The sequence below is a fragment of the Erpetoichthys calabaricus genome, chromosome 4 (assembly GCF_900747795.2).
Source record: "Erpetoichthys calabaricus chromosome 4, fErpCal1.3, whole genome shotgun sequence".
Classification (NCBI taxonomy): domain Eukaryota; kingdom Metazoa; phylum Chordata; class Cladistia; order Polypteriformes; family Polypteridae; genus Erpetoichthys; species Erpetoichthys calabaricus.
The window spans coordinates 334241397-334265986 of NC_041397.2; the positions used below are offsets into that span (position 1 = coordinate 334241397).

At 42.0% G+C, this 24590-nt stretch overlaps 1 protein-coding gene and 1 long non-coding RNA gene across 33 annotated transcripts in view; one reads left to right on the forward strand and one right to left on the reverse strand.

Annotated features, from left to right (window-relative positions):
- Positions 1 to 24590, forward strand: part of LOC127527483 (uncharacterized) — a 1026648-nt gene that overhangs the window by 7460 nt on the left and 994598 nt on the right. The gene's annotated exons all lie outside the window — the stretch shown is intronic.
- LOC114645023 (butyrophilin subfamily 1 member A1-like) overlaps positions 1 to 24590 on the reverse strand; it is a 355265-nt gene that overhangs the window by 6903 nt on the left and 323772 nt on the right. For 2 of the 32 annotated variants that reach the window (XM_051926415.1, XM_051926411.1), the window contains 3 exons: positions 2914 to 2985; positions 2208 to 2540; positions 683 to 964 (listed from right to left, as the gene is read on the reverse strand). The exons of 22 other annotated variants lie outside the window; for them this stretch is intronic. In XM_051926415.1, coding sequence (XP_051782375.1) covers positions 683 to 964; positions 2208 to 2540; positions 2914 to 2983 — 685 coding nt within the window. In that variant the 5' untranslated portion in view covers positions 2984 to 2985. Of the gene's footprint in view, positions 1 to 682; positions 965 to 2207; positions 2541 to 2913; positions 3004 to 3059; positions 3098 to 3407; positions 3521 to 5106; positions 5301 to 24590 lie in introns of those variants that run through there. 8 more of the 32 variants (XM_051926402.1, XM_051926399.1, XM_051926416.1 and 5 more) reach the window with 7 other exon arrangements.

Consider the following 24590-nt stretch of genomic DNA (forward strand, 5'->3'; position numbering starts at 1 on the left):
CAGGTGAGGAAAACACAGAAGAATCTATCAAGTGGGACTCCTTCATGCTAAGGGGAGCATTATGAGACCCTGCATATACACCACAGATGATGTGGTCCTGTAGCTGGAGCCTGGGACCAAACACACCTTCAAACCAAAGTCATCAGCGTGTCCATCAGCCCTCTCATTATCCATCATAAATTATCCAGTATGTCACCTCCATTAATGTCCACTCAATGTCGTTCTCCTCCAGTGTTTGTCTCCTACGTTTTTTAATCTACACGTTTACTTTTCATTTCTTTGAATCACGTGACACAGATATATATGGGGGTCCACTCCTAGACTGAGTCACAACTGAATTTTCTATTTTTCTATTTTCACGATGGCCTTGTTTCAAAGTCGCACTGCTAGCCAACTGTACCTGACATTGTAGATTTGTTCACGTGTGTGTGTGTGGTGATGTGAATTCCTGTATTTCAAAGTTCCAACTCTTATTTATATTTCATTTCCACTTATGGATCTTTATTTTAATGTGCATATGGCACAACGTTTAACACAAAATTAGTTACTATATTGATTTTCCAGGTAATTAGTAAATGGGAGCCTAGCTTTTTAAGCTGATCTACAAATATGTGCTTTAGTGCCACATTCTGTGTAAAAATAAAGTGGCGCTGCTGCTAGTGCCACACTATTAATGACGTACTGTAGATGCCAAGTCCGGAGTGCCAGTCTGGCTTTGGTGCTTTACTTCTCATCAGACAGCTGAACACATTGTACTCCTCCTTCACCAGGAGGATGCTGCTCACTCTCAGAAGACCCTCGGAGTCCCGCTCTGATTTTATTGTGGACTGTGACGTCACGTCTGCCCCATTCATGTCCCTCCAGGTGACTTCTGGTTGGGGGTTCCACTTCTCAGCGCTGCACTCCAGTCGGGTCTTCTGACCTTCAGTGGAGCTCATGGTAATGGAGGGCTGAGCACCTAAAACTAATGAAACACAAAAGAGTGGAAGATCAGTGAAGAGAAGAAGAAACACTTTAACATCAGCTGACATGGCATACGGTTATGAATGAACTGCTGAAATAAAGGAATTTGGTTGTTTTTGTTTGGAGTGTAGACTTTGATTTTATTTTGTTCGACTTGTTTCTGATCATTTAATTTATTGCTTATATTTAATGAAACTTGGCAGAGCGTCAGTTTAAAAATGCTTGGGACCAACTGAGGTAAGTTGGCAGGTGTTGAGACTTTGAGAACATTTCTTTGAATGTCTTCACACTCATAAATAACGAGACCAACTATTGAAATATTACTGGCCTGGACCTGAGGAGTTTCTCACCTCAACAGTCCTACAAACCAGAGGAGCAGCACATTTGATCTCTGGATTCCAATTCCTTGGCATGCTGTCTGTGCTGAGAGGCAGGAGCTTTCCATGCTTCTCAGGTGACCTGCTGTCCCACTTGATGTCCCACCTGATGGCATCCAGTGTCAAGTTTTAGCTGGGGTCTTAACCCACTTTAGGTGTAGTTTAACCATCTGTGATCTTTGGTGATTTTTTAAATATTATAATTGTGTATATTTCATTGTTTTTGTTCTTATCTATGTTATGTTTATAATCTTGCTCTGTGTATTACTTACCTGTTATGTTTTAGCATATCTAGTTATACACCTTATCTCCTTTATAGAGTTTCAGGGTTGCAGGACCACCCTGAGATGATGTTGATTTCTATCACATAATGTCACTGATTCCAGGTTTTCTCATTTTCTGTTGGTATTTTTGTATTTTATTCTGGTTTGTCAACTTTTATTTTACTTCAGTTCTTTGTATATTCTGTATTTGTCTTTATTTAGTGTTTGTTTCCATTGTCATATATTCCCAGTTGTTCTTTCTGTGAAGAGCTTTGATAAGGAGGATTGTACTACATAAATAAATTGTTTCATTATTATTATTATCTTCCTTATCTCATCATGGGACCCGGTCACTCATATTGGCCGACTTTAACATCACCACGTAACCCAATTCTTATGTCTTTCTATTTGAAAGGAAAATGATAAAACTCAGAAAAAAAGTCAAACATGACGAGGAGGTAGAAGTGCAAACTCTACACTGACAGCAAGTGTTCATGGGAAGTGGACATGGACTTCATCAGGCAGTAGATCTAGCCACTGAGTCATTGTGCCATCCCATAATACAACTAGAAAGAAAAATTGTAAATCCCAAATGCACACTGACCTTCAACAGTGAGTGAGACCTGAGTCTCCTCTTCTCTTTGTCCAGAGTACACATTACATCTGTAGAGATGATCATCAGAAACATGGACATTTCTGATTATTAGAGACACGTTGCCATTCTTGAGGTTGTCTATGCTCAGAGTTCTTCTTGTGTCACTCTGTAGCCTGATATTGTAATTGACGTATAACAGCTCTGGTGACCCGATGTCCGTTGTAAACCACCTCACTTCAAAGGCCTTAGCATTAAGAGCTGGTGACAGGGAGGCTGGCAGGACCACATCTTCACCGACATAAGTGACGACGGGCTTAGAAGGACCGACAACGATGAAGCTGTCTGGAAAGGAAACCACAAGAGTGGAGTGAGGACCAGGATGTGATTTGTAAATTAGAAGAAATGACAAAAGTTCATGAAAACCATGTTAGCCAACTGATAAACGCTTCATTATCATTTCATCATTCTGACTTCTTGTAGAATAAACTGTCCTTAAATTATTTTTATAGGTTTAAACTATTGCAAGCCATAAAACAAAAAACAATTAAATTCTTTCTCTTACTTTTTTTTGACAAAAAAGCTTACAAATAAATAAATATTCTTTGTAAAGACAAATGCTTCTGCTGAACTTTACTATGAAGAGAAATGTGTAAATAAATAGTATGAAACATTTAACACACCTAAAAATTAACAAAATATATCCAGCCATCCATACCTGCCCAGGAGATATCTGTGTTGTGTAGAAACAATAAGATAAGAAGAGTCCATCGCATCTGAAGGTTCATGGCTGAAACACAAAGAAGAGCTCATTGTACCTGTGAAGTCAGCTCCTCTGACAGACTGGTGTGTAAAACAACTGACAGATCAAACTGCGTCATCTACACTTCACATGACAGGAGCAGAGACCACCATTTATATCATTTGTGTTTACGTGTTAATAACCCAAAGGGCATTAACTGACATTCTTAGTTTGATTTACTGCCTGTGCACTTTGGTGGACATGAAGCTTTTCCACTCGACTCTCAGCTCTTTTATTTTATTATTTCTATTTATTACCTCATTGATCTTTACGATAAGCGCAGTCTCTCATCCCAGTGAGCTCACTTATCTAGTTTGGTTTTAATCATTTCTACCACAATGGCACAGGAATGACACTCTGTCATCAAACTGGCAGACATCGGTGGCACAGCTGTGGTCTGTCACATCCACCTTTGCCTTATCGTAGCCCCCCAAAACACAACAGCATCAGACTGGCCCACCCAGTGGTCACCAACTGGAATTTGTTCTCTTCTTCTGTCGTTATTGTTATGGACTGGTGAGTCCTAGAAAGTATGAGATTCACTTTAGAGAGATGACCAGGAGATGAAAGAGGACAGCAAAGCCGTTATGAATGTAGGAGGACATTTCCTAAATAAAGAACTGAGGCCAGCAGAACAGAAAAAGGGGAAAGACAAAATGTGAGGTGAAATGGAAAAAAGTTCAGAAGCCTAAAAAACAAATGGTGTCCACTTCAGCTCTACGGTATAAAAAGGTATTTGTGAAAGGTATTCCTTTGCTCTATATAAGTATAATTTACAAGCTGGACAACATTATTTTATACCAGAAGAATTGTGACATCGAGTGACATGTCACCAGTAGTCATAGAATGGACAACGAAAATCTGCTGTCAACACAACATGGTGGTAATCATCCCAAAAAATGATACAAAATCTTTATATAAAAATGAAATCATTGAGAAAAACAGTATGGACAATAACTAAACCTTTGAAAATGCAAAATTGATGGACTAAATTCAGGTAACAGTTTATTAACTATAAAGGTCTACCGTGGGTTGGTTGCCATTTTATTCATGAAGAGTCACAGACATTGCAGTTTGCCCAGAAGTGACAATCCTGGATCTTTTAAACGCCTCTTGGAACTCAGACAGGCCTTCAACACTCGACATCTACAGCGTCAGATCACAGCCTCATCAGACTGGCACAACTGGTTCTCTCTCTTAGTGCTTTCTCTTTCTTATTTAACATTCATTTTTCCACCAATTCAGTTGAGTCTTTTGCAGATCACAGAGATGAGACCTCCAGTAAACGCGTTCATATCTTTGTTGATTGAATGTAATATTGTTGTTCATTTTACACTGGCTGCTATGCTGTATATGATGTTCATGTTTATTATGTTAGCAATGCCATTTGATACTAAACTTAGGTACAGGACTTCATTAACCAATTCATTAATTTCTAGCTTTCTCACACATGTACTCCTGATGTGTCTTCACCGCCCACCATTTCATGAAACACAAGACTCTCAGTTGTGTTTGAAGATCCAGTAATCAAACCAACAAGGAGAGCCTGACAGCCCAGTTGTTCCCTTCTTATTTCTACTTTCATCCTAACACACCTTGATGACACCGTAAACTGTCTGCACTCCTGTTTCCCCATTCATGATTATCACCATACAGCACAGTCATATCTCATAATAAGTTCTGAATCATTTCTAGTAGTGACAATATGCTGGAGACGATCAGTTCTTTTGCTTTTGAATTGAAGGAGCTGAAGGAGCCTGTGGTGAAGGAGCTGAGGCTAACCTACATCTGTAAAATCCTGATCAATGTTCATAATGTTCATTAATGTTTGTTGTGGTGGTCTTGACTCAAGATTCTTTTACTGGTGAAAACTCAGGGTGGACAAGCTAGTTCATGACAGCACCCTGATTTTATACAAAGACCTTCTGCTCTGCTCATGGCTCCTTCACTAAACACACACTTAATCTGCACGACCTCAATGTAAACTTGTGTAGCATAAGCCAGTTACACGTTACTGAGTGAGCCTCAAAATTAAAATTCTTATCACTCACAACCTAAGGATTCATTTCTAACAGCAATGTAATAAACGTCCATAATGTCTCCACTTACTGCTTTCACTTTGTTTTCTCTCCACTTTCCCCATTTAGAGCTCATACATCACGAGGATTTGTCCTTCATCAGGGGTCTGTGAACTTCATGCCCAATGTGTCAGTCTTTCATGTTCTTAATGTCTTATAAGTCTGTAGAAGGAGAAGATGGCGTGGAATAAAATAAAAGGAGTAGTATAAAGTGTTCCTCCTCTAATTTCTCTTTCGTTTTTAAACGGCAGCTTGCCAACACGGAAACGCCTGAGTCTTAAAGTGACAGAACCACATTAAAATAAAATGGCCTGTGATCTGACAATAAGACCCTCAGCTTTTATCAGATCTCATGAGAATTCCATGCTTTTATGATCTTTTTTAGCTTGTTTAACAAAGCAGGGCACACACTTATCACCCTTTGTTCAGATTAGAAGCAGACTTGTGGTATGAGGATCACATCAGCCCAAGTAAGGAGAAGAGGGCAGAAGAAATCAAAATGGAATCAGGGCATGCACTTGATTTATTTACAGAATAAAACACATTGCTGACCTCCTCAAGTGGTGCAAATTAGAAACAAAGGGAATAAGGAAAAAAATGTAGAAGTTACAGTCTGTAATAATTTGATTAAATCCAAAGCCAACAAGATATCTTCAGTTGTCTTCTTCTCAAAACTGGAAGAACAAAATGTATTCACGAAATGCTACAAAAAAACAAATAAAGTTGTAGAAAAGAGAATCTCACCTCCTGCTGGTGAACAACATCTCAATAAGCGTTGGGTTTGATTTGACGGGGCTCACGTCTATGCTGTGAACTCATAAGCAGTGAAATCAAACTTAACACTTCCTAGAAAATCAGAATCCACAGAATGAAGCTCTTTATGACGTCTAAAGGCGGCAGGAGTTTGTTAGCAGGTACAGCTTAGAATTGGGAGGTGGACTGTCACTAAAACTGGAGAACTTCATTGGTAACACTGAGGATGTGTGAGAACATAATAATAATAAATAATAATAATTCATTACATTTATATAGCGCTTTTCTCAGTACTCAAAGCGCTATCCACACAGGGAGGAACCGGGAAGAGAACCCACAATCTTCCACAGTCTCCTTACTGCAAAGCAGCAGCACTACCACTGCACCACCTGGGAGGACATGTAAGCAGTTGTCATCTTTTACACTCGTTCAGTTTCAGTGCTGATATTATTTTAGGTTTTTTATTAACTATGAGGTTTCCATTCAGTTAAAGCTCAGTGTGTCCTGTGGTCACATTCTGACTCGCTGGTGTCCTCCACTGCCTTGCAGCAATTCAAATGCAGCCTTTATTAGGCATAATAATAATAATAATAATAATAATAATAATAATAATAATAATAATAATAATAATAATAATAATAATACATTTTATCTATATAATGCCTTTTCCATGTTCAAGCAGTTTGCTTTTAGAAGTTGTTCTGTAGTTTTGTCTGAAGGTTGACAGTTCTGAAATGTGCCTCAGTTTCTATTGTCAGACATTTCAGATGCCACCTGCATGAGTGCCTCTCCACTTCAGCACACGTTCTCATCTTTGATATGAAGACCTTGTTGGAAGTTGTTGGAGTTCACTAAAAAATATTTTAGGAGCATCTTTAATATTTACCAGGATATGGAGGACACCAAACAGGGCAGAAGAAGAACTTGGAGAAAATACAAGCAAATATTCTCAGATACAAACAAAGCTTCCCTGAATCAACACTAACAGCTTTGATCCAACACTGGGATACAGAGATGTGTGCTCTGACATCTTTAATTAGAAAGCAAGAAGACGATGACCAGTGTTGGGCAGAATACACTAAAAGAGTATTTAGATACTAAAAATACATATTCAATTACTTCAAGTTTTGTATTCTTATTGAATACTTCAAATGTGTGAGTTATTCAGAATACTTCATGAATACTTTTTGAATTCTGTCAGGAGTTGATAACTAGCCTAGCTCATAAAAATGATATAACAAGTCAAACATATTCACATTAAATTGTGACCTGAAAATGCAGTTCAGTCAGTGCCAGTCGAAGCCCATTTGGAGCCCTAGGTGGAGTGGACAGACATGGCCTCTCGTTGTCCATAGCGGGTACTTGATATTATTAGACTCAGAAGACTTGTGGAGGAGTCCCCTTGGTATCTGAGACATACACCCCTTCAGTAGCACAAACAGTGCCCCCTTCTGTACATATTGTGGACTTTAAGGAGCACATACCCCTTGTTGTACAGACTGTGCACACCTTTACATTCATGAATGGCGCCCAGCAGGTCACATCGCTCACTCAGTACCATCTGAATTCAAGGACCAGCTTCTTGTTATTATGAGGAGCACACGCTCTTAAACTTTATAGATGGCACCCTTCAGATGGCTGTCTATGTTACCTAATGGACTGACCTGCTCCGACTTCAGTCGCACATAAAATAGCAGCTCTTTTTTTACTGTTTATCAAAAACAATGGAAAACAACTTTTTCAGGCAATAAAAGATGAATAGTTGAATAAAAGCATTGCTTCCTTTCTAAGGTCCATCCTTATAATAAGAACACCTCTGAGTCTGTCAAACTGGGGAGTCATATAACTGATAAAGTTTTATTTAATTATCTTTAATCAGAAATGCTTAACCATTCACTGGTGTTTTATGTTGTGGATTTTAGTTTCTTTTGTTCTTCACATAAAGACTGTCAGAGCTCTCGGCCATGGCTGGGCTATTATATAATCATTGGTTTCAGCAGCGCCTTGGTGCTCCACACTTTCTGACTGGTCAGGTTTCCTGACTCCATTGGTGAATCTGGTGGTCAGTTCAGTTACCTCCAAGTTAAATATGGATGTACCCTGAAATCCAGTATCCCTCGGTGGATAATTTCAAGTAAAAGATTATCTTTGATTGTGTAACAGTCTGTAGTACTAGGGTGTTGTACCATGTCAGCCACTATGGATGTGGTGAGAAGTTAAGCAAAATGACATCTTTTATTGGCTAACTAGAAAGATTACAATATGCCAACTTTTGAGACAACTCAGGCCCCTTCTTCAGTCAAGTTGTAATCAATGTGTGTATGTAATCAATGACATCTCGCCTGAAGAACGGACCTGAGTTGCCTCAAAAGCTGGCATATTGTAATCTTTCTAGTTAGCCAATAAAAGGAGTCATTTTGCTTAACTTCTCACCATATTGTGTAATAGTTAGAGGTAAAATCAGTCCAAAATCAGGCCGTTACATGTTTGATTTTAGTTCCATTGATTTCTGTTTTGCGTTCTCACGTTAACGTCTCCAAGTTTAGGTGCTCACAATAATCCATGGGACCTCGTTCTTATCAGTGGATTGTATATCAGCCAGTACTTCTCTAGCTGGGTTTGAATTCTTGTTTTAAGTCTTTGTTGTTCATTTTTGAGTCTTTAATTTATGTTATGTTACCTTTCTTTATAATTTTCTGTATTCCCTATGCCTGTGTTATGTTCCTTGTGTTTTGTGAGTGTTTCCTCAACAGGCCCAAAACAACAAGAGACGGCACTCAGCCCTATAAAAGAAGGGACAACCCACAATCCCTTGTGGTTCATTTGAATACACTTACGAGTGGTGAGTTTCTTGGTTTTCTGATTTTCTGCGCCTATTCTGAATTTTCTGGATTTCTGACCTCTGTGCTTTGCACTTTCAGTTATTTGAATTTGTGATTTGGACTTCAGTCAATTCTTCTTTGTCTTTTGTTTTCCGCTGAGTTTGCTTTTTGTTCAGAGCATTTTGATGAAGAATAAATCTTTTTAATTATAAAGATTCTGTGTTTGCTGTTTTCCCTTGTCGCTAGCTGAGTTTGATGGTTTCCCTGTCTAGTGGGCAATGTTAGGATTTGTCAGGACTTGACATGCTTTGTAACCATCCATCCATCCATTGTCTCCCGCTTATCCGAGGTCGGGTCGCGGGGGCAGCAGCTTGAGCAGAGATGCCCAGACTTCCCTCTCCCCGGCCACTTCTTCTAGCTCTTCCGGGAGAATCCCAAGGCGTTCCCAGGCCAGTCGAGAGACATAGTCCCTCCAGCGTGTCCTGGGTCTTCCCCGGGGCCTCCTCCCGGTTGGACGTGCCCGGAACACCTCACCAGGGAGGCGTCCAGGAGGTATCCTGATCAGATGCCCGAGCCACCTCATTTGACTCCTCTCGATGCGGAGGAGCAGCGGCTCTACTCTGAGCCCCTCCCGGATGACTGAGCTTCTCACCCTATCTTTAAGGGAAAGCCCAGACACCCTGCGGAGGAAACTCATTTCAGCCGCTTGTATTCGCGATCTCGTTCTTTCGGTCACTACCCATAGTTCATGACTATAGGTGAGGGTAGGAACATAGATCGACTGGTAAATTGAGAGCTTCGCCTTGCGGCTCAGCTCCTTTTTCACCACGACAGACCGATGCAGCGCCCGCATTACTGCGGATGCCGCACCGATCCGCCTGTCGATCTCACGCTCCATTCTTCCCTCACTCGTGAACAAGACCCCGAGATACTTGAACTCCTCCACTTGGGGCAGGATCTCGCTACCAACCCTGAGAGGGCACTCCACCCTTTTCCGGCTGAGGACCATGGTCTCGGATTTGGAGGTGCTGATTCTCATCCCAGCCGCTTCACACTCGGCTGCGAACCGATCCAGAGAGAGCTGAAGATCACGGCCTGATGAAGCAAACAGGACAACATCATCTGCAAAAAGCAGTGACCCAATCCTGAGCCCACCAAACTGGACCCCCTCAACACCCTGGCTGCGCCTAGAAATTCTGTCCATAAAAGTTATGAACAGAATCGGTGACAAAGGGCAGCCCTGGCGGAGTCCAACTCTCACTGGAAACGGGTTCGACTTACTGCCGGCAATGCGGACCAAGCTCTGGCACCGATCGTACAGGGACTGAACAGCCCTTATCAGGGGGGCCGGTACCCCATACTCTCGGAGTACCCCCCACAGGATTCCCCGAGGGACACGGTCGAATGCCTTTTCTAAGTCCACAAAACACATGTAGACTGGTTGGGCAAACTCCCATGCACCCTCCAGGACCCTGCTAAGGGTATAGAGCTGGTCCACTGTTCCGCGACCAGGACGAAAACCACACTGTTCCTCCTGAATCCGAGGCTCGACTATCCGACGGACCCTCCTCTCCAGGACCCCTGAATAGATTTTTCCAGGGAGGCTGAGGAGTGTGATCCCTCTGTAGTTGGAACACACCCTCCGATCCCCCTTCTTAAAGAGGGGGACCACCACCCCGGTCTGCCAATCCAGAGGCACTGTCCCTGATGTCCATGCGATGTTGCAGAGGCGTGTCAGCCAAGACAGTCGTACAACATCCAGAGCCTTGAGGAACTCCGGGCGTATCTCATCCACCCCCGGGGCCCTGCCACCAAGGAGTTTTTTGACCACCTCGGTGACCTCAGTCCCAGAGATGGGGGAGCCCACCTCTGAGTCCCCAGGCTGTGCTTCCTCGTTGGAAGGCATGTTAATGGGATTGAGGAGGTCTTCGAAGTATTCCCCCCACCGACCCACAACGTCCCGAGTCGAGGTCAGCAGCGCACCATCCCCACCATATACAGTGTTGACACTGCACTGCTTCCCCTTCCTCAGACGCCGGACGGTGGACCACAATCTCCTCGAAACCGTCCGAAAGTCATTCTCCATGGCCTCCCCAAACTCCTCCCACGCCCGAGTTTTTGCCTCAGCAACCACCAAAGCCGCATTCCGCTTGGCCTGCCGGTACCTATCAGCTGCCTCCGGGGTCCCACAGGACAAAAGGGTCCTGTAGGACTCCTTCTTCAGCTTGATGGCATCCTTCACCGCCGGTGTCCACCAGCGGGTTCGGGGATTGCCGCCACGACAGGCACCGACCACCTTACGGCCACAGCTCCGGTCAGCTGCCTCAACAATAGAGGCACGGAACATGGCCCATTCGGACTCAATGTCCCCCACCTCCCTCGGGATGTGGTCGAAGTTCTGCCGGAGGTGGGAGTTGAAGCTACTTCTGACAGGGGGCTCTGCCAGACGTTCCCAGCAGACCCTCACAACACGTTTGGGCCTACCACGCCTGACCGGCATCCTCCCCCACCATCGAAGCCAACTCACCACCAGGTGGTGATCAGTTGACAGCTCCGCCCCTCTCTTCACCCGAGTGTCCAAGACATGTGGCCGCAAGTCCGACGACACGACCACAAAGTCGATCATCGAACTGAGGCCTAGGGTGTCCTGGTGCCAAGTGCACATATGAACACCCCTATGCTTGAACATGGTGTTCGTTATGGACAATCCGTGACGAGCACAGAAGTCCAATAACAAAACACCGCTCGGGTTCAGATCAGGGGGGCCATTCCTCCCAATCACGCCCTTCCAGGTCTCACTGTCATTGCCCACGTGAGCATTGAAGTCTCCCAGCAGAACGAGGGAGTCCCCAGAAGGTATGCCCTCTAGCACCCCCTCCAGGGACTCCAAAAAGGGTGGGTACTCCGAACTGCTGTTCGGTGCATACGCACAAACAACAGTTAGGACCCGTCCCCCCACCCGAAGGCGAAGGGAGGCTACCCTCTCGTCCACCGGGGTAAACCCCAATGTACAGGCTCCAAGTTGGGGGGCAATAAGTATACCCACACCTGCTCGGCGCCTCTCACCGGGGGCAACTCCAGAGTGGTAGAGAGTCCAGCCCTCTCAAGGAGATTGGTTCCAGAGTCCAAGCTGTGCGTCGAGGTGAGTCCGACTATATCTAGCCGGAACCTCTCAACTTCGCGCACTAGCTCAGGCTCCTTCCCCTTCAGAGAGGTGACATTCCACGTCCCAAGAGCCAGTTTCTGTAGCCGAGGATCGGACCGCCAAGGTCCCCGCCTTCGGCCACCACCCAACTCACACTGCACCCGACCTCCTTTGCCCCTCCCATAGGTTGTGAGCCCATGGGAAGGGGGACCCACGTTGCCTCTTCGGGCTGTGCCCGGCCGAGCCCCATGGGTGCAGGCCCGGCCACCAGGCGCTCGCCATCGAGCCCCACCTCCAGGCCTGGCTCCAGAGTGGGGCCCCGGTGACCCGCGTCCGGGCAAGGGAAAACGCCGTCCAAAATTGTTTTTCTTCATAGGAGGTTTGTTTAACCGCTCTTTGTCTCATCCCTCACCTAGGACCAGTTTGCCTTGGGTGGCCCTACCAGGGGCATAAAGCCCCGGACAACAGAGCTCCTAGGATCATTGGGACACGCAAACCCCTCCACCACGATAAGGTGACGGTTAAAGGAGGGGATGCTTTGTAACTCTTGAGATTAATTACATTTAAAGCACCCTTTGACTCCATGAAAGTACTCTAGAAAGGGACATCCAAAGGCATCTTACAGGTGTGTGTCTCCTCCTAGGTGTTCACAGCCAACCTCCACTTCAGCGTTAAAACAAGACCACCAAGATGCTTCAGTGGTTTAGGATGCCACTCTCTACTTAGGCTGTTCAGTTCTTTTTGTTACACGTGGTTTTCTTCTGAGATACCTTTATTGACCGACTATCCTGTTTCTTATAATGAATCAAAATCATTTTTCATGCCCACCTATTTTTTTTTGCAAAATTAGACATATTGAGCACCCATAGCTATATCACACTAAAATGGTGTTAAGAGGAAGATATTGTTGATTTCCACTTCAGGACATTATGAATACTTAGTAATACCCAGTGCTTTAGCCAATACCCCTGACATTTTTTAATCTCATGTACATTTTGGCCTTGCTTTTAGTGATGGGACACTCATATTTTCTCGTGATTGTGAGACACACATAACTCATAAACATCTTAATATATTTAAGAAGAAACACAATGTTTGTAAAGTTGGAGAAATGTGTGTTTCAACAATCTTCTGTTTTATTTTTGGCATATCAGACTACTCATCACAGACTGAGCATGACTATTACCAAAGTTCAAGCCTTTATAAATTGGCCAATATCGAATTTAGTAGGCCAGCCACACTTCTTTATGGACTTTGTAATTTATAACAAATACTTCATTAAATAATTTTAGGTCCATTGCTTCCCCTATCTCTAAAAACACAACAAGTGGACACTGGCAGCTCTAGAAGCTGTTCATGATCTGAAAGTACCGACTGAATTAGACGTAGACGTGTCCTGAGTAAAGGTGGTCCAAATTCTGTTAAAGTGTTTACCAGACTCAGGTAAATTACCTCGGTGCCTTTAACTCTCAAAATGTATAAACTGCTGAACAAAATTATGAGGTAGGGGATCAGAAAAATGTTGTGCTTCTGCAGTTTTTAGACACATGGAAACACTGGAATGTACAGTGATGACATTTGACATTTTTATTGATCATGAAATCTTAACTTACTAAAAGTGACAAAACGTTTGAATTCCAGACAGGCACATTTCACCCTGTTGTTTAGATGGTTCAACTTTCTGTTCCCATACAAACCTGGTCACTAAATCAACAAGGCTGATACCTTATCCTATTAATGAAAGCCTTTTATATTAGAAAGTTAGCCATAACCCATAATTCCACCTGAAAATATTTTAGCAGTTACTGAACTAAATTCTACTAATATCAAAAAGTTATTGTTATGATCAGGGAAAACAAGATTTCTGGCTGAAGGGGTCCTTTGTTTCTGTGATGATTAGGGATGAATTTTAGGGTCTAATTGCTTTTTCTGTATTAGACACCATTTTATGTAAGCGCCATTAGTGTCACATTCTGTGTTTCTAGGGGCTTGGTCTCTGGGGTCGTGAGCTTGAGTTCATCAGCACAACGGGACAGATGGTCAGAAATTGCACCAAGTTTGATCTCATCTGTGGATAAATCCTTTAAACACAAACAAATGCTCTCTTTGATGTTAATCTTCATGTCCTGCCTGGTTTAAACCTTCAGGTTTTGGTTGCTTTCTTTATATTTTATTTGATTTGTTTTGCCTTTTTTGCATCTCCCAGTTCTACTCTAAAAATTAGTTATCTCTTTCCAGCCAAGCCAGGACAGTTATATGTTTCTTGGTCTGTTCATCAAGAAGCTAGTATTATTTTCTTGTAATCAACAAGATTTCCATTCATTCCCAATCCTTAATATTGATAAGGTTATGCCCACTTCTACCACTTTGAAGCATTATGAATAGTTAGGATTGCAGTACAGACCTGTAAATATCCCAGTCTTCTTCCAGTCATCTCTCCACAACATCACCATAAAGTTTTTAGTGTCAGTGTGGAAAACTGGCAGACTGAAGACCAGCAAAGTGAACTAAGAGAGAAGTTGTAAACCAAAAGGGTTTGTAACCTGAAAGACAGCCCACCTTGTGACAGTCAACTCAAAAGACAAAGTTCAATCAATAAATTGATTAAACTTAAAATTAAGCAAGAAAATCTAAAATGAACGCTGAGACAGAAGTTCAGTATAAAGCCATAAGGATATGTTACTCTTTTCTGGACTGTACAGTACTTTTGAACTAAGATATTTTATCATCACAATACTTTGACATAATTCACATACAGTATATATTGTAAATACAAACAAGAGAGGAAAAGAAGATGTGGGTTTACAGGCTGGGGATCCCCATTAAATGAGCCTCTTCACAAAGAAAAGAAACACAAATAGAACAGAAAGTTCAGAGCTTCAGCAACATGGCGCTTTAGTGCCCTCTAGTGGGGTAAAAGAATCGCTGGCTCATAGGCTCAACTCGGGCTCTGCTAGACAAATAAATGACAACTCCAGCTGACTTGGTGCCAGTTTCATGCTGGTTGGGCAGAAGACACAGGGCTTGAGGAGGAAGACACATTTTCCTTAATTTACTCCTCTGCTCCACAGTTTAAAATCACAAATCAGACAATTCAGATGTGATTAAAGTGCACATTGAAGACTTGTCATGTTAGGCACATTTAGTGTCACAGGTGTTTGTGATTCCTCAGGTGTGTTTCATGGCTTCATAAGATACCTCAGCTTGCTGCAGCCCTTTGGAGTCTGTAGCTGCCATTGTTCAACATGAGGACAAGAGCTGTGCCAGTGAAAGTCAAAAAACCAATATGAGGCTGAAAAACAAGAACAAAACCATTCAAGACAATGGTAAAACCTTAGGATGACCTGAATCAACTGTCTGGAACACCATGAAGAAGAAAGAACACACTGGTGAGCTCAGTAATCACAAAGGGACTAGTAGGCCAAGGAGAACCTCCACTGCTGATGACAGAAGAATCCTCACTGTGCTCAACAAAAAGCCCCAAACGCCTGTCTGACAGATCAGAAACAGTCTTCAGGAGGCAGATGTGGATGTGACAGAGATGACTACCTGCAGAAGGCTTCATGAACAGAAATACAGAGACCACACTGCAAGATGCAAGCCATTAGTGAGCCACAAATACAGGAGGGTCAGATTATAGTTTTTGAAAAAGGACTTCAGAGAGCCTGCAGAAGTTTGGAATAAGGTCTTGTGGACAGATGAGACAATGATGAACCTACATCAGAGTGATGGCAAAGCAAAGTTTAGAGATGAAAATGCCCTGGTCAAGATCCAAAGCTGACCACCTCATCTGTTAAACATGGTGCTGGGGGTGTTATGGTTTGGGTTTGTGTGGCTGCCACTGGTCCTGGTACACTTCTCTTCATTGGTGATGGAACTGCTGACGACAGTGGCACAATGAATTCTGAGGTGTACAGAGACATCTGATCTGCTCAGGGTCCAGTAAATGCCCCCAAACCATTGGATGGCACTTCACCCTACAAGAAGATAATGATATAAACAGACTGCTGAGGGAAGACAGGAGCTCTTCAAGGCTACAAAATGGTAAATTCTTGAATGGCCAAGCCAGTCACCCAATTTAAATCCGACTGAGCAAGCCTACCATATACTGAAGAGAAAACCTAAGGGACAAGCCCCCCCAAACAAGCAGGAGCCGAAGATGTCACCATTAGAGGCCTGGCAGAGCATCACCAGAGAAGATCCTCAGCACCTGCTGATGTCTATGAATCGCAGACTTCAAGAAGTCATTACATGCAGGAGATATGTGACAAAGTCCTAAATATGACACCAGCTTTAATAGACCTACCATTGCTGTGTCCAAACATGAAGGTGTCCTGAAAAGGGGGGACCATGTAGACAAAGCGCTGTCTTTTCTACAAGGTGTGACCAAAATGTCAGTAAATCCCCTTAAATGAAAGTCTGCAATGCGCACCTCACTCACATCTGAATTGATTTGTAATTTTAAACTGTGGAGCAGAGGGGCAAATCAAGGACAAGTGTGTCTTTGTCTCAGACATTATGGAGGGCACTGTAAGACAGATTGACCGACTGTTTACCTCGTTGTTCTGATTGTTAGAAACTAAAGCAGCCTGATTGGGAAATCTAAGGTACTTGAAAATGAATCGAAGAGGACAGGTCTACAAATCTATGAGGACAAGACAACATACACGATACATAAGTACAGAGAGTGGGGTAAGATTTAGCAATGTAGAGACGCTGACCTACGACAATAAAAAATGACTGAGGGTGAATGACTTCAGATACTTAGGAGTCATTTATAATGAACACTACGTGGTACATTCTACAATAAAAACAAGGCAAGCTGCGATACACAACAAGCTTTATTATGCTTTACAAGGACTAATGACATCCAGTCTGGTGACCCGAAAACTAAAGGAGCAGATTTATCAAGTCCTAATGAAACTAGCACTTCTGTATGAGGCTGAATGTTGGACATTAACCAAAAGTGAAGAAACCTGGGAAATGCGAATGAAGATGGCACATGGAGAATAAGGACTAATGCTGAAGTCACGGATGGAGTTACAGTATACCTAGTGACAGAGGTGACAATCAAAAGACTCTTGTGGCAGTAGCACTGTGAAATATCACAATAAATACATAATAATATTAAATATCGGAGTTTACAAGTTCTCTCTGTTTCCTCCCACGGTCCAAAGACATGCAGGTTAGGTGCTCTGGTGGCACTAAATTGTGTGTATGTATGTTCACCCTGCGATGGACTGGCACCCTATGCTGACTGGGATAGGCTCCGGCAGACCCCCATGACCCTATTAAGGACTAAGCGGGTGTGAAAATGACTGACTGACATAAAGGAATAAGGAACAAAAGGCATATTTCATGACCCGTTTAATTATTTAGACTTGCATTTCAAGTCTAAATAACTTATTTATTATTATTATTATATTTGTTACAATTCACAATACTTTTATTTATTTATTTATTAATTTACATATTTATCCATCCATCCATCCAATTTCTAAGCCCACTTTATCCTGTGCAGAGGCAGAGTCACACAGAAGATGTTGCCTATCCCAGGAAGCATGAAGGTCTTTTCTTTTCTTTTCTTTTGTTTGTGCCAATTAAATATCACATAAATCTCATTCATCAGATTACAGTTGTGCCAACTCTGCCAGTCAGTATGACCCATGTAACCATGTTGGGGTAAGAAAAACTCAACTGAAATTTAAAAATGGCATCCATCTGGTCACAAAGTTATTAACATTAGGGTGGCCCAGTGACATTTAAGCATCACAGTGAAACCTATTCATTGGATATTGTAAGTTTGCCAGACAATTTGACCCATGAACTCACTTTGGACCTGGCAAATCTCAACTGCAACATAAAAATGGGAATCTTGTCACAAAGCTATGAAAAGAAGGGTGGCAAAATGCTACATAACCCTCCACAGCGCCAGTCAAACATCAAAGTTAATCCTAGTCATTGAAAATGGGACTGTGACAAATGTGCCAGTCAGTGTGAGACAGGTAGTCACATTGGTCTGTGAAGTGAAACTTAACAAAGGCATCTGCATTTTCTCCAAACTAGTGTAGTCCAATGCCATCTAACTCTCTGCAGTGCCCATTAAACATCTAATTCCATTCACTAGATATGGGAATGTGACAACTTTGCCTGTCAATTTGACCCATGTACCCAACTCAGATATAGCAAAGCCATCTGTCTCGTCACAAAGCCATGACAATGAGGGCTGCCCAACATTACCTAACACTTTACTGTGCCCATTAAACATCAGAGTACATCTTACACATTAGATATGACAGAGTGCCACGTTTGTCATTGAGCTGGGCAAAACTGAACTGCCAGTTAACAAAGGCACCTGTCTTGATGTAAAACTTTGAAAATTAAGTTGGTCCAATTTCATGTAACTCTTTTGTATCTGATCAGGTGTAAGGTTTGGGAAACTGATTAATTTTTGTCAAATAAAAGGCCCATCTTAGTGACGCCCGTTAATAACTTTTTATGCTGCAGAATATTTTGACCGGATCTTAAAATTGAAGAAGTAACTGCTTTGCACAAGTTGTGTAAATAAGAAACTGGCTGGAAGCGAATAATTTCAGGCTCATGTGAAACGGTCACGTTCTCCCCATATCTCCGTGGACTTTATGCCAGACCTCCTGGAGACATGAAGGTGAAGTAAATAGAGGGTCCAATGGCGCACCCATGTTATGGATTAGCGTCACAGCCAGGGCTGATTGCCCACATATGTTCACTAAATGTTGCTGGGGAAAACTCTGGTCCATGAGATCTCCAGTTAGATCACAAACACACAACACCAAGGCGGCAACTGAACTGACAACCAAAGCTTTAGCCCATATAGAGAGTAGGATCGCTGTCAAGAACAACTCCATCGTTCCGCCATTGTGGCACATGCATAGTAACAAAAATTGATTGTTTCTTCTTCGATAGAGAACACCTCGTGCATCCAGTGATGTATTTTTGACAGTTTGTTCACACCTGAGAATTTTACTCATAATTTTCTGAAGCAAGAGTAACTTTCAGAAGTAAGTCCTTAATTTATTCACTTTATTTAGTGAGACTCTTTTTTCCATTAAATCTACAGTACCTTTCACATTGGGAGTTACAAGTGTTTCTGAGTCCTTTATTTCTTAAATGGCTTACCTTCCAGTGGAGCAGGTCATTTATCTGTAGTGCTGTGGATTGCAAGTTCCTACAGAGGATTCTAACGACAGCGAGGACATCATCGGTGTGTCTCTCCTCTCCATACAAGACACCCACAGCACACACAGCCTCCGACTAGCATTGTGCCTGACCCCTCACACCCTGCAGGTGGGCCCTCTGAGGTCCTGCCATCTAGCAGATGGTATCACAGTGTCCATGCCAGGCTATCCAGTCCATGGAACAGTTTCTTACACACGCTGTCTGACTCCTCAGTACCTCAGCACCTCCCACTACTCACTATGACCTGTGAACTCTGAACTTTACACTTTTTACACATTTGAAAATTCTATCAATCAAATGCACACATTACAGTTTATTAGTGATGAACAGTTACTACATTCCAGATGTTCATTTGTTATCTGCTTGTATCGTACTTTTAAACAGTAATGTTACTACTGTTAAGCTGTCACTGGTCCAGTTAGACCTGATTTGATGGACTTTCTCCTACTGTTGTCGTGTCAGTTTACTGCACACTGTCTTGTCTGATCCTGAAGACACATCATTGTGTTTCAATAGGAATGACAGTAACTTGGACTTGAACTTGATTTTAATTCTCTTATGGGACACAAGAGGGCGCCATTCATTCACAGTTATGTATTCTGGGGATTTTTACATTGAGACTTCTGTGAAAGTTTAAGGTTTTTATTTAGTCCTGTTTACACAATAAAATATGAAATTTGACTTTTCTGTTGTATCCAATAACAGGAAAAAAAAATGAAATAAAACAGACAAATAGAAACAAAACAGGTTAAAACTTGACACAAGAAATTTATGGTGTTTATGTAATTTGGAGACTGGATTATCTGCTCACTACTTCTGACAGTTTGATGTGCGTTTTTACCTGAAATGGTTACTTGATACACCAAAACAACGCTACACTTCAGGTAATGACGGCTGGGATCTGTTCAAAACTTTTTAAAAATATGGCAGGATCTAATCGATAACATTTTAGAGTAAGCTTCTATATCAGGGAAAAGGATACTCTTCATTCCTTGCTGCTTCAAAGATTTGCTTTGTTGGCTGGTTCACCTGTCTTTCTGCTGGGTGGAGGTTCAGTTTTGGTTCTGTTAAGTTTGATTTGATTGTATGGATTGATATTTGCTTTCAATTAAAATCTATCTATCTAACAATCTATCTATCTATCAATCTATCTATCTATCTATCAATCTATCTATCTACTTATCTATCTATCTATCTTTCTATCTCTCTATCTATCTATCTATCTATCTATCTATCTATCTATCTATCTATCTATCTATCTATCTATCTATCTATCTATCTATCTATCTATCTATCTATCTATCTATCTATCTATCTATCTATCTATCTATCTGCTCATTCCACATGCTCTCATGGTCCTCATCATAGTGACAATGCACATCTTGGCCTGGCCAGTACCAGACTCATAGAACAAGTCCAGGCTAGAATGTATTGTGCCATTTCCACTGTGCTGCCCAATCTGATGCCAGCTTTCCCATTTCTACTTTGCTCCCAAACTTCAGTCTGTGACATCCACAGTCCCTTTAATCTTCCCATAATTTGTCCTCTAGATGTGGAAAGTAAGAGGTGCACCTGTCTTGTACTTCATCCACAGGAGAATCCCAACCTAAACCTTACTTTGCCTTTATATCAGGATGTCTATATTTCCTTGAACATATATTTTGCCCTTTTTTCCTTCGGCCCTGAAACATTTCTCAGTTACTTTCTACCTAATGGAGTTATTTCACTAAGCCCCCCAAACAGATTAGTGTCATGCATTGTCTAGATGAGTGTTTCCCAACTTTTTCTTCTGTAGTGGCACACCTTTTTGTAATCAAAATCATCCCAAGGCACACCACTATACTAATGACAAACGCATATACAGTATACAGTGCATCCCGGAAAGTATTCCCAGCGCTTCATCACTTTTTCCACATTTTGTTATGTTACAGGCCTTATTCCAAAATGGATTAAATTTCATTTTTTTCCTCAGAATTCTACACACAACACCCCATAATGACAACGTGAAAAAAAGTTTACTTGAGATTTTTGCAAACTTATTAAAAATAAAAAGACTGAGAAATCCCATGGACATAAGTATTCACAGCCTTTGCTCAATACTTTGTCGATGCCCCTTTGGCAGCAATTCCAGCCTCAAGTCTTGTTGAATATGATGCCACAAGCTTGGCACACCTATCCTTGGCCAGTTTCGCCCATTCCTCTTTGCAGCACCTCTCAAGCTCCAACAGGTTGGATGGGAAGCGTCGGTGCAGAGCCATTTTAAGATCTCTCCAGAGATGTTCAATCAGATTCAAGTCTGGGGCTCTGGCTGGGCCACTCAAGAACATTCACAGGAGTTGTCCTGAAGCCACTCCTTTGATATCTTGGCTGTGTGCTTAGGGTTGTTGTCCTGCTGAAAGATGAACCGTCGCCTCAGTCTGAGGTCAAGAGCGCTCTGGAGCAGGTTTTCATCCAGGATGTCTCTGTACATTGCTGCAGTCATCTTTCCCTTTATCCTGACTAGTCTCCCAGTCCCTGCCGCTGAAAACCATCCCCACAGCATGATGCTGACACCACCATGCCTCACTATAGGGATGGTATCGGCCTGGTGATGAGCGGTGCCTGGTTTCCTCCAAACGTGACGCTTGGCATTCACACCAAAGAGTTCAATCTTTGTCTCATCAGACCAGAGAATTTTCTTTCTCATGGTCTGAGAGTCCTTCAGGTGCCTTTTGGCAAACTCCAGGTGGGCAGCCATGTGCCTTTTACTAAGGAGTGGCTTCCGTCTGGCCACTCTACCATACAGGCCTGATTGGTGGATTACTGCAGAGATGGTTGTCCTTCTGGAAGGTTCTCCTCTCTCCACAGAGGACCTCTGGAGCTCTGACAGAGTGACCATCGGGTTCTTGGTCACCTCCCTGACTAATGGCCCTTCTCCCCGAGTCGCTCAGTTTAGATGGCCGGCCAGCTCTAGGAAGAGTCCTGGTGGTTTCAAAACTTCTTCTACTTACGGATGATGGAGGCCACTGTGCTCATTGGGACCTTCAAAGCAGCAGAAATGTTTCTGTAACCTTCTCCAGATTAATAAATTTGCAAAAATCTCAAGTAAACTTTTTTTACGTTGTCATTATGGGGTGTTGTGTGTAGAATTCTGAGGAAAAAAATGAATTTAATCCATTTTGGAAAAAGGCTGTAACATAACAAAATGTGGAAAAAGTGATGAAGTGCTGTGAATACTTTCTGATTGCACTGTACATCTAGAGTAGATGCTCTGTTTGTATTCACTTTCCAATTACGATTATTATGTAGGGGTAATTCCTACGTATTTTGTCCAGTTTATATAATTTTTTTCATTTTGTTATATCAGGAACTATACTCATTAATCAAAAATACATTTACATGCTGTTATATGCCGTGAGAGTCCCAAAGCAATTCCTAACAGTCACTAAAATGCTCACTAGAGAAGGGAAACACTGTCAAAAAACTTGCAGATAACACAAAACACAACATAAAATCTTTATAAATAAAAATATTTATTATTCCTAAGCTCTGTAGAACAAAAAGTAGCTCCGTGAAGCACAAGAGGCACACAGGAGTCACCTAAACAGTAAGGCAACACAAAGCGAAGATTTCCCAATAAAAAGTGAAATGGTGAATTCAAAGCACAGAGCAAAAAAGTTCAAAAGTTCCAAATATCCAAAGAATGAAAGTGCAGCAAAACGCAAAGAAACTCAACACTCACAAGTGCATTCACATGAACTGCCATTCAGCTGTGGGAAGCTTGGTACTTATTGGGTGATGTGCAGGTGGCCCCGCCTCCTGGGGAACCGCCCACAAAACACAAAGGAACATAACAGACGCAGCTTACACACAAAGAAACCAAACAATACCCAAAACTAGTCAAATCTATACTGTAACTAAGATCACATGTAAAACATAATTAACAATATTAACATAAACAAAAGAGTCAAACATGAACAATAAAGACACAAAAAGGGAATCTGAACACAGGACTTGGGGAACCCTGGCTGAAATACAACACATGTTAGTTAGGGCATCTAAAATGAGTCCATTATAGGCTGAAGAGGCAGTGCTGGCATCACAAAGTGGCATCTCAGACTGGTAAATGTGGTCCTTATTTCATTTACCAGACACTTCAATCCAAAGGGACTTGCAGATACCGCATAGTTTCCTTATAATACTTGCCCTTCCTAGAAGGATGATCCCAGTTCCGTTCTTCATCAGGTCTTTTCATATTCTCCTACCTGACTCTACATTTAAATGTTCCTCAGTAAATGACAGCTGGTCAGAATACATGGATTTTTGTACAGAAAATGCTTCACTGTTCAAACTTTTAATGGGTTCTCTTCCTGGCAGGGTTCAGAGTAACAGGTCTATGATGGAGAAAAACAGAAAACATTTTCTTATTCTTGAACTTACAAGGATTGACATCAGGGCCCCTGTTCTGCGCCGTGTGGTGTGCAGCATGTTCTCTGACTGAAATGTGTGTGTGCAAGTCAGGCGCATAGTTCCTATGGATCTGTGTATCTTGTCATATGTACCATGAGGTTTGTGGGTGGTTCCCCAAGAGGTGGGAGCTCATCACCACAAAAAGGCGGAGTCAACCCACAGTCCTTTGTGGTTCATTTGAATTCGTGTGGTAGTTGGTGAGGGTCTCTTTTGATTCTGTGATTCTTCTTCTGTGATTTACTGCCTTTTTTGTTCTGTTTCTTGACTACTCCTTGAATTTGGTATACATTGAGACTTTGTTCACCTGGGATTACCTTTGCTGACAACTCCTTTTTCCATTTTTTTCTGTTCTCAATGGAGTTTCATGTTATTACTGAGAATTTTTAGAAAGAATAAGATCCTCGCTAGAGTTTGTAGGTAATACCCCCCTCTAGTGGACAGTAGAGTATCTTGTGTCTTCACATGCTGTGGTTCACTCACCATGTCAGGTGTGTTGCTCACATGTCATCTCCTGTTATCCTGGCCATCACAGGTCCAAAACAGGTCAAGAAATACTGGAAGGGCCATTCCTTTGAGTGTGAAACTGGAGGTGATAAAGCCCAGATAAAGGCTCAATTAAACATTATTTAATGACGGTCAATGACTTATTGGGGTGTGTTTTGAGGTCTAATGTGATTGTTAACAAATTCTGTCGATTTTCAGATATTCTGGTGCTATTTGAATGGGAAATAGGGTCTATTCTTCAGCCAACTTAAAAAAAAGTTTTGCAATTAAATTAATTGTAATTAAGTTATGATAATCCATTTTACAAAGGATGAGCTCCTTCTTAAAGACTGCAGACCTCTCCGATCAGCGCCTTTAATCCAAACACTTGGCATTTTCTCCATTTATTTCTAGTGCAGTACTGTGTGTGTGTGTGAGTTAGTTTTGATGCATTGGCATCATCACAATTTTGTATGAACTTCTTAATTTTGTCCAATTATATTAAGGTAGTTTTTAGAGTTAATTGTTTCAACACCATTGATGCTATTGGATTGCACTTTTTTCTCCTGCCTCTACGTACTTCATAATCTTTACCTTAATTTCAAGCATAATTGCTTTTTTCTTTCATGATTCTGACATACTGTA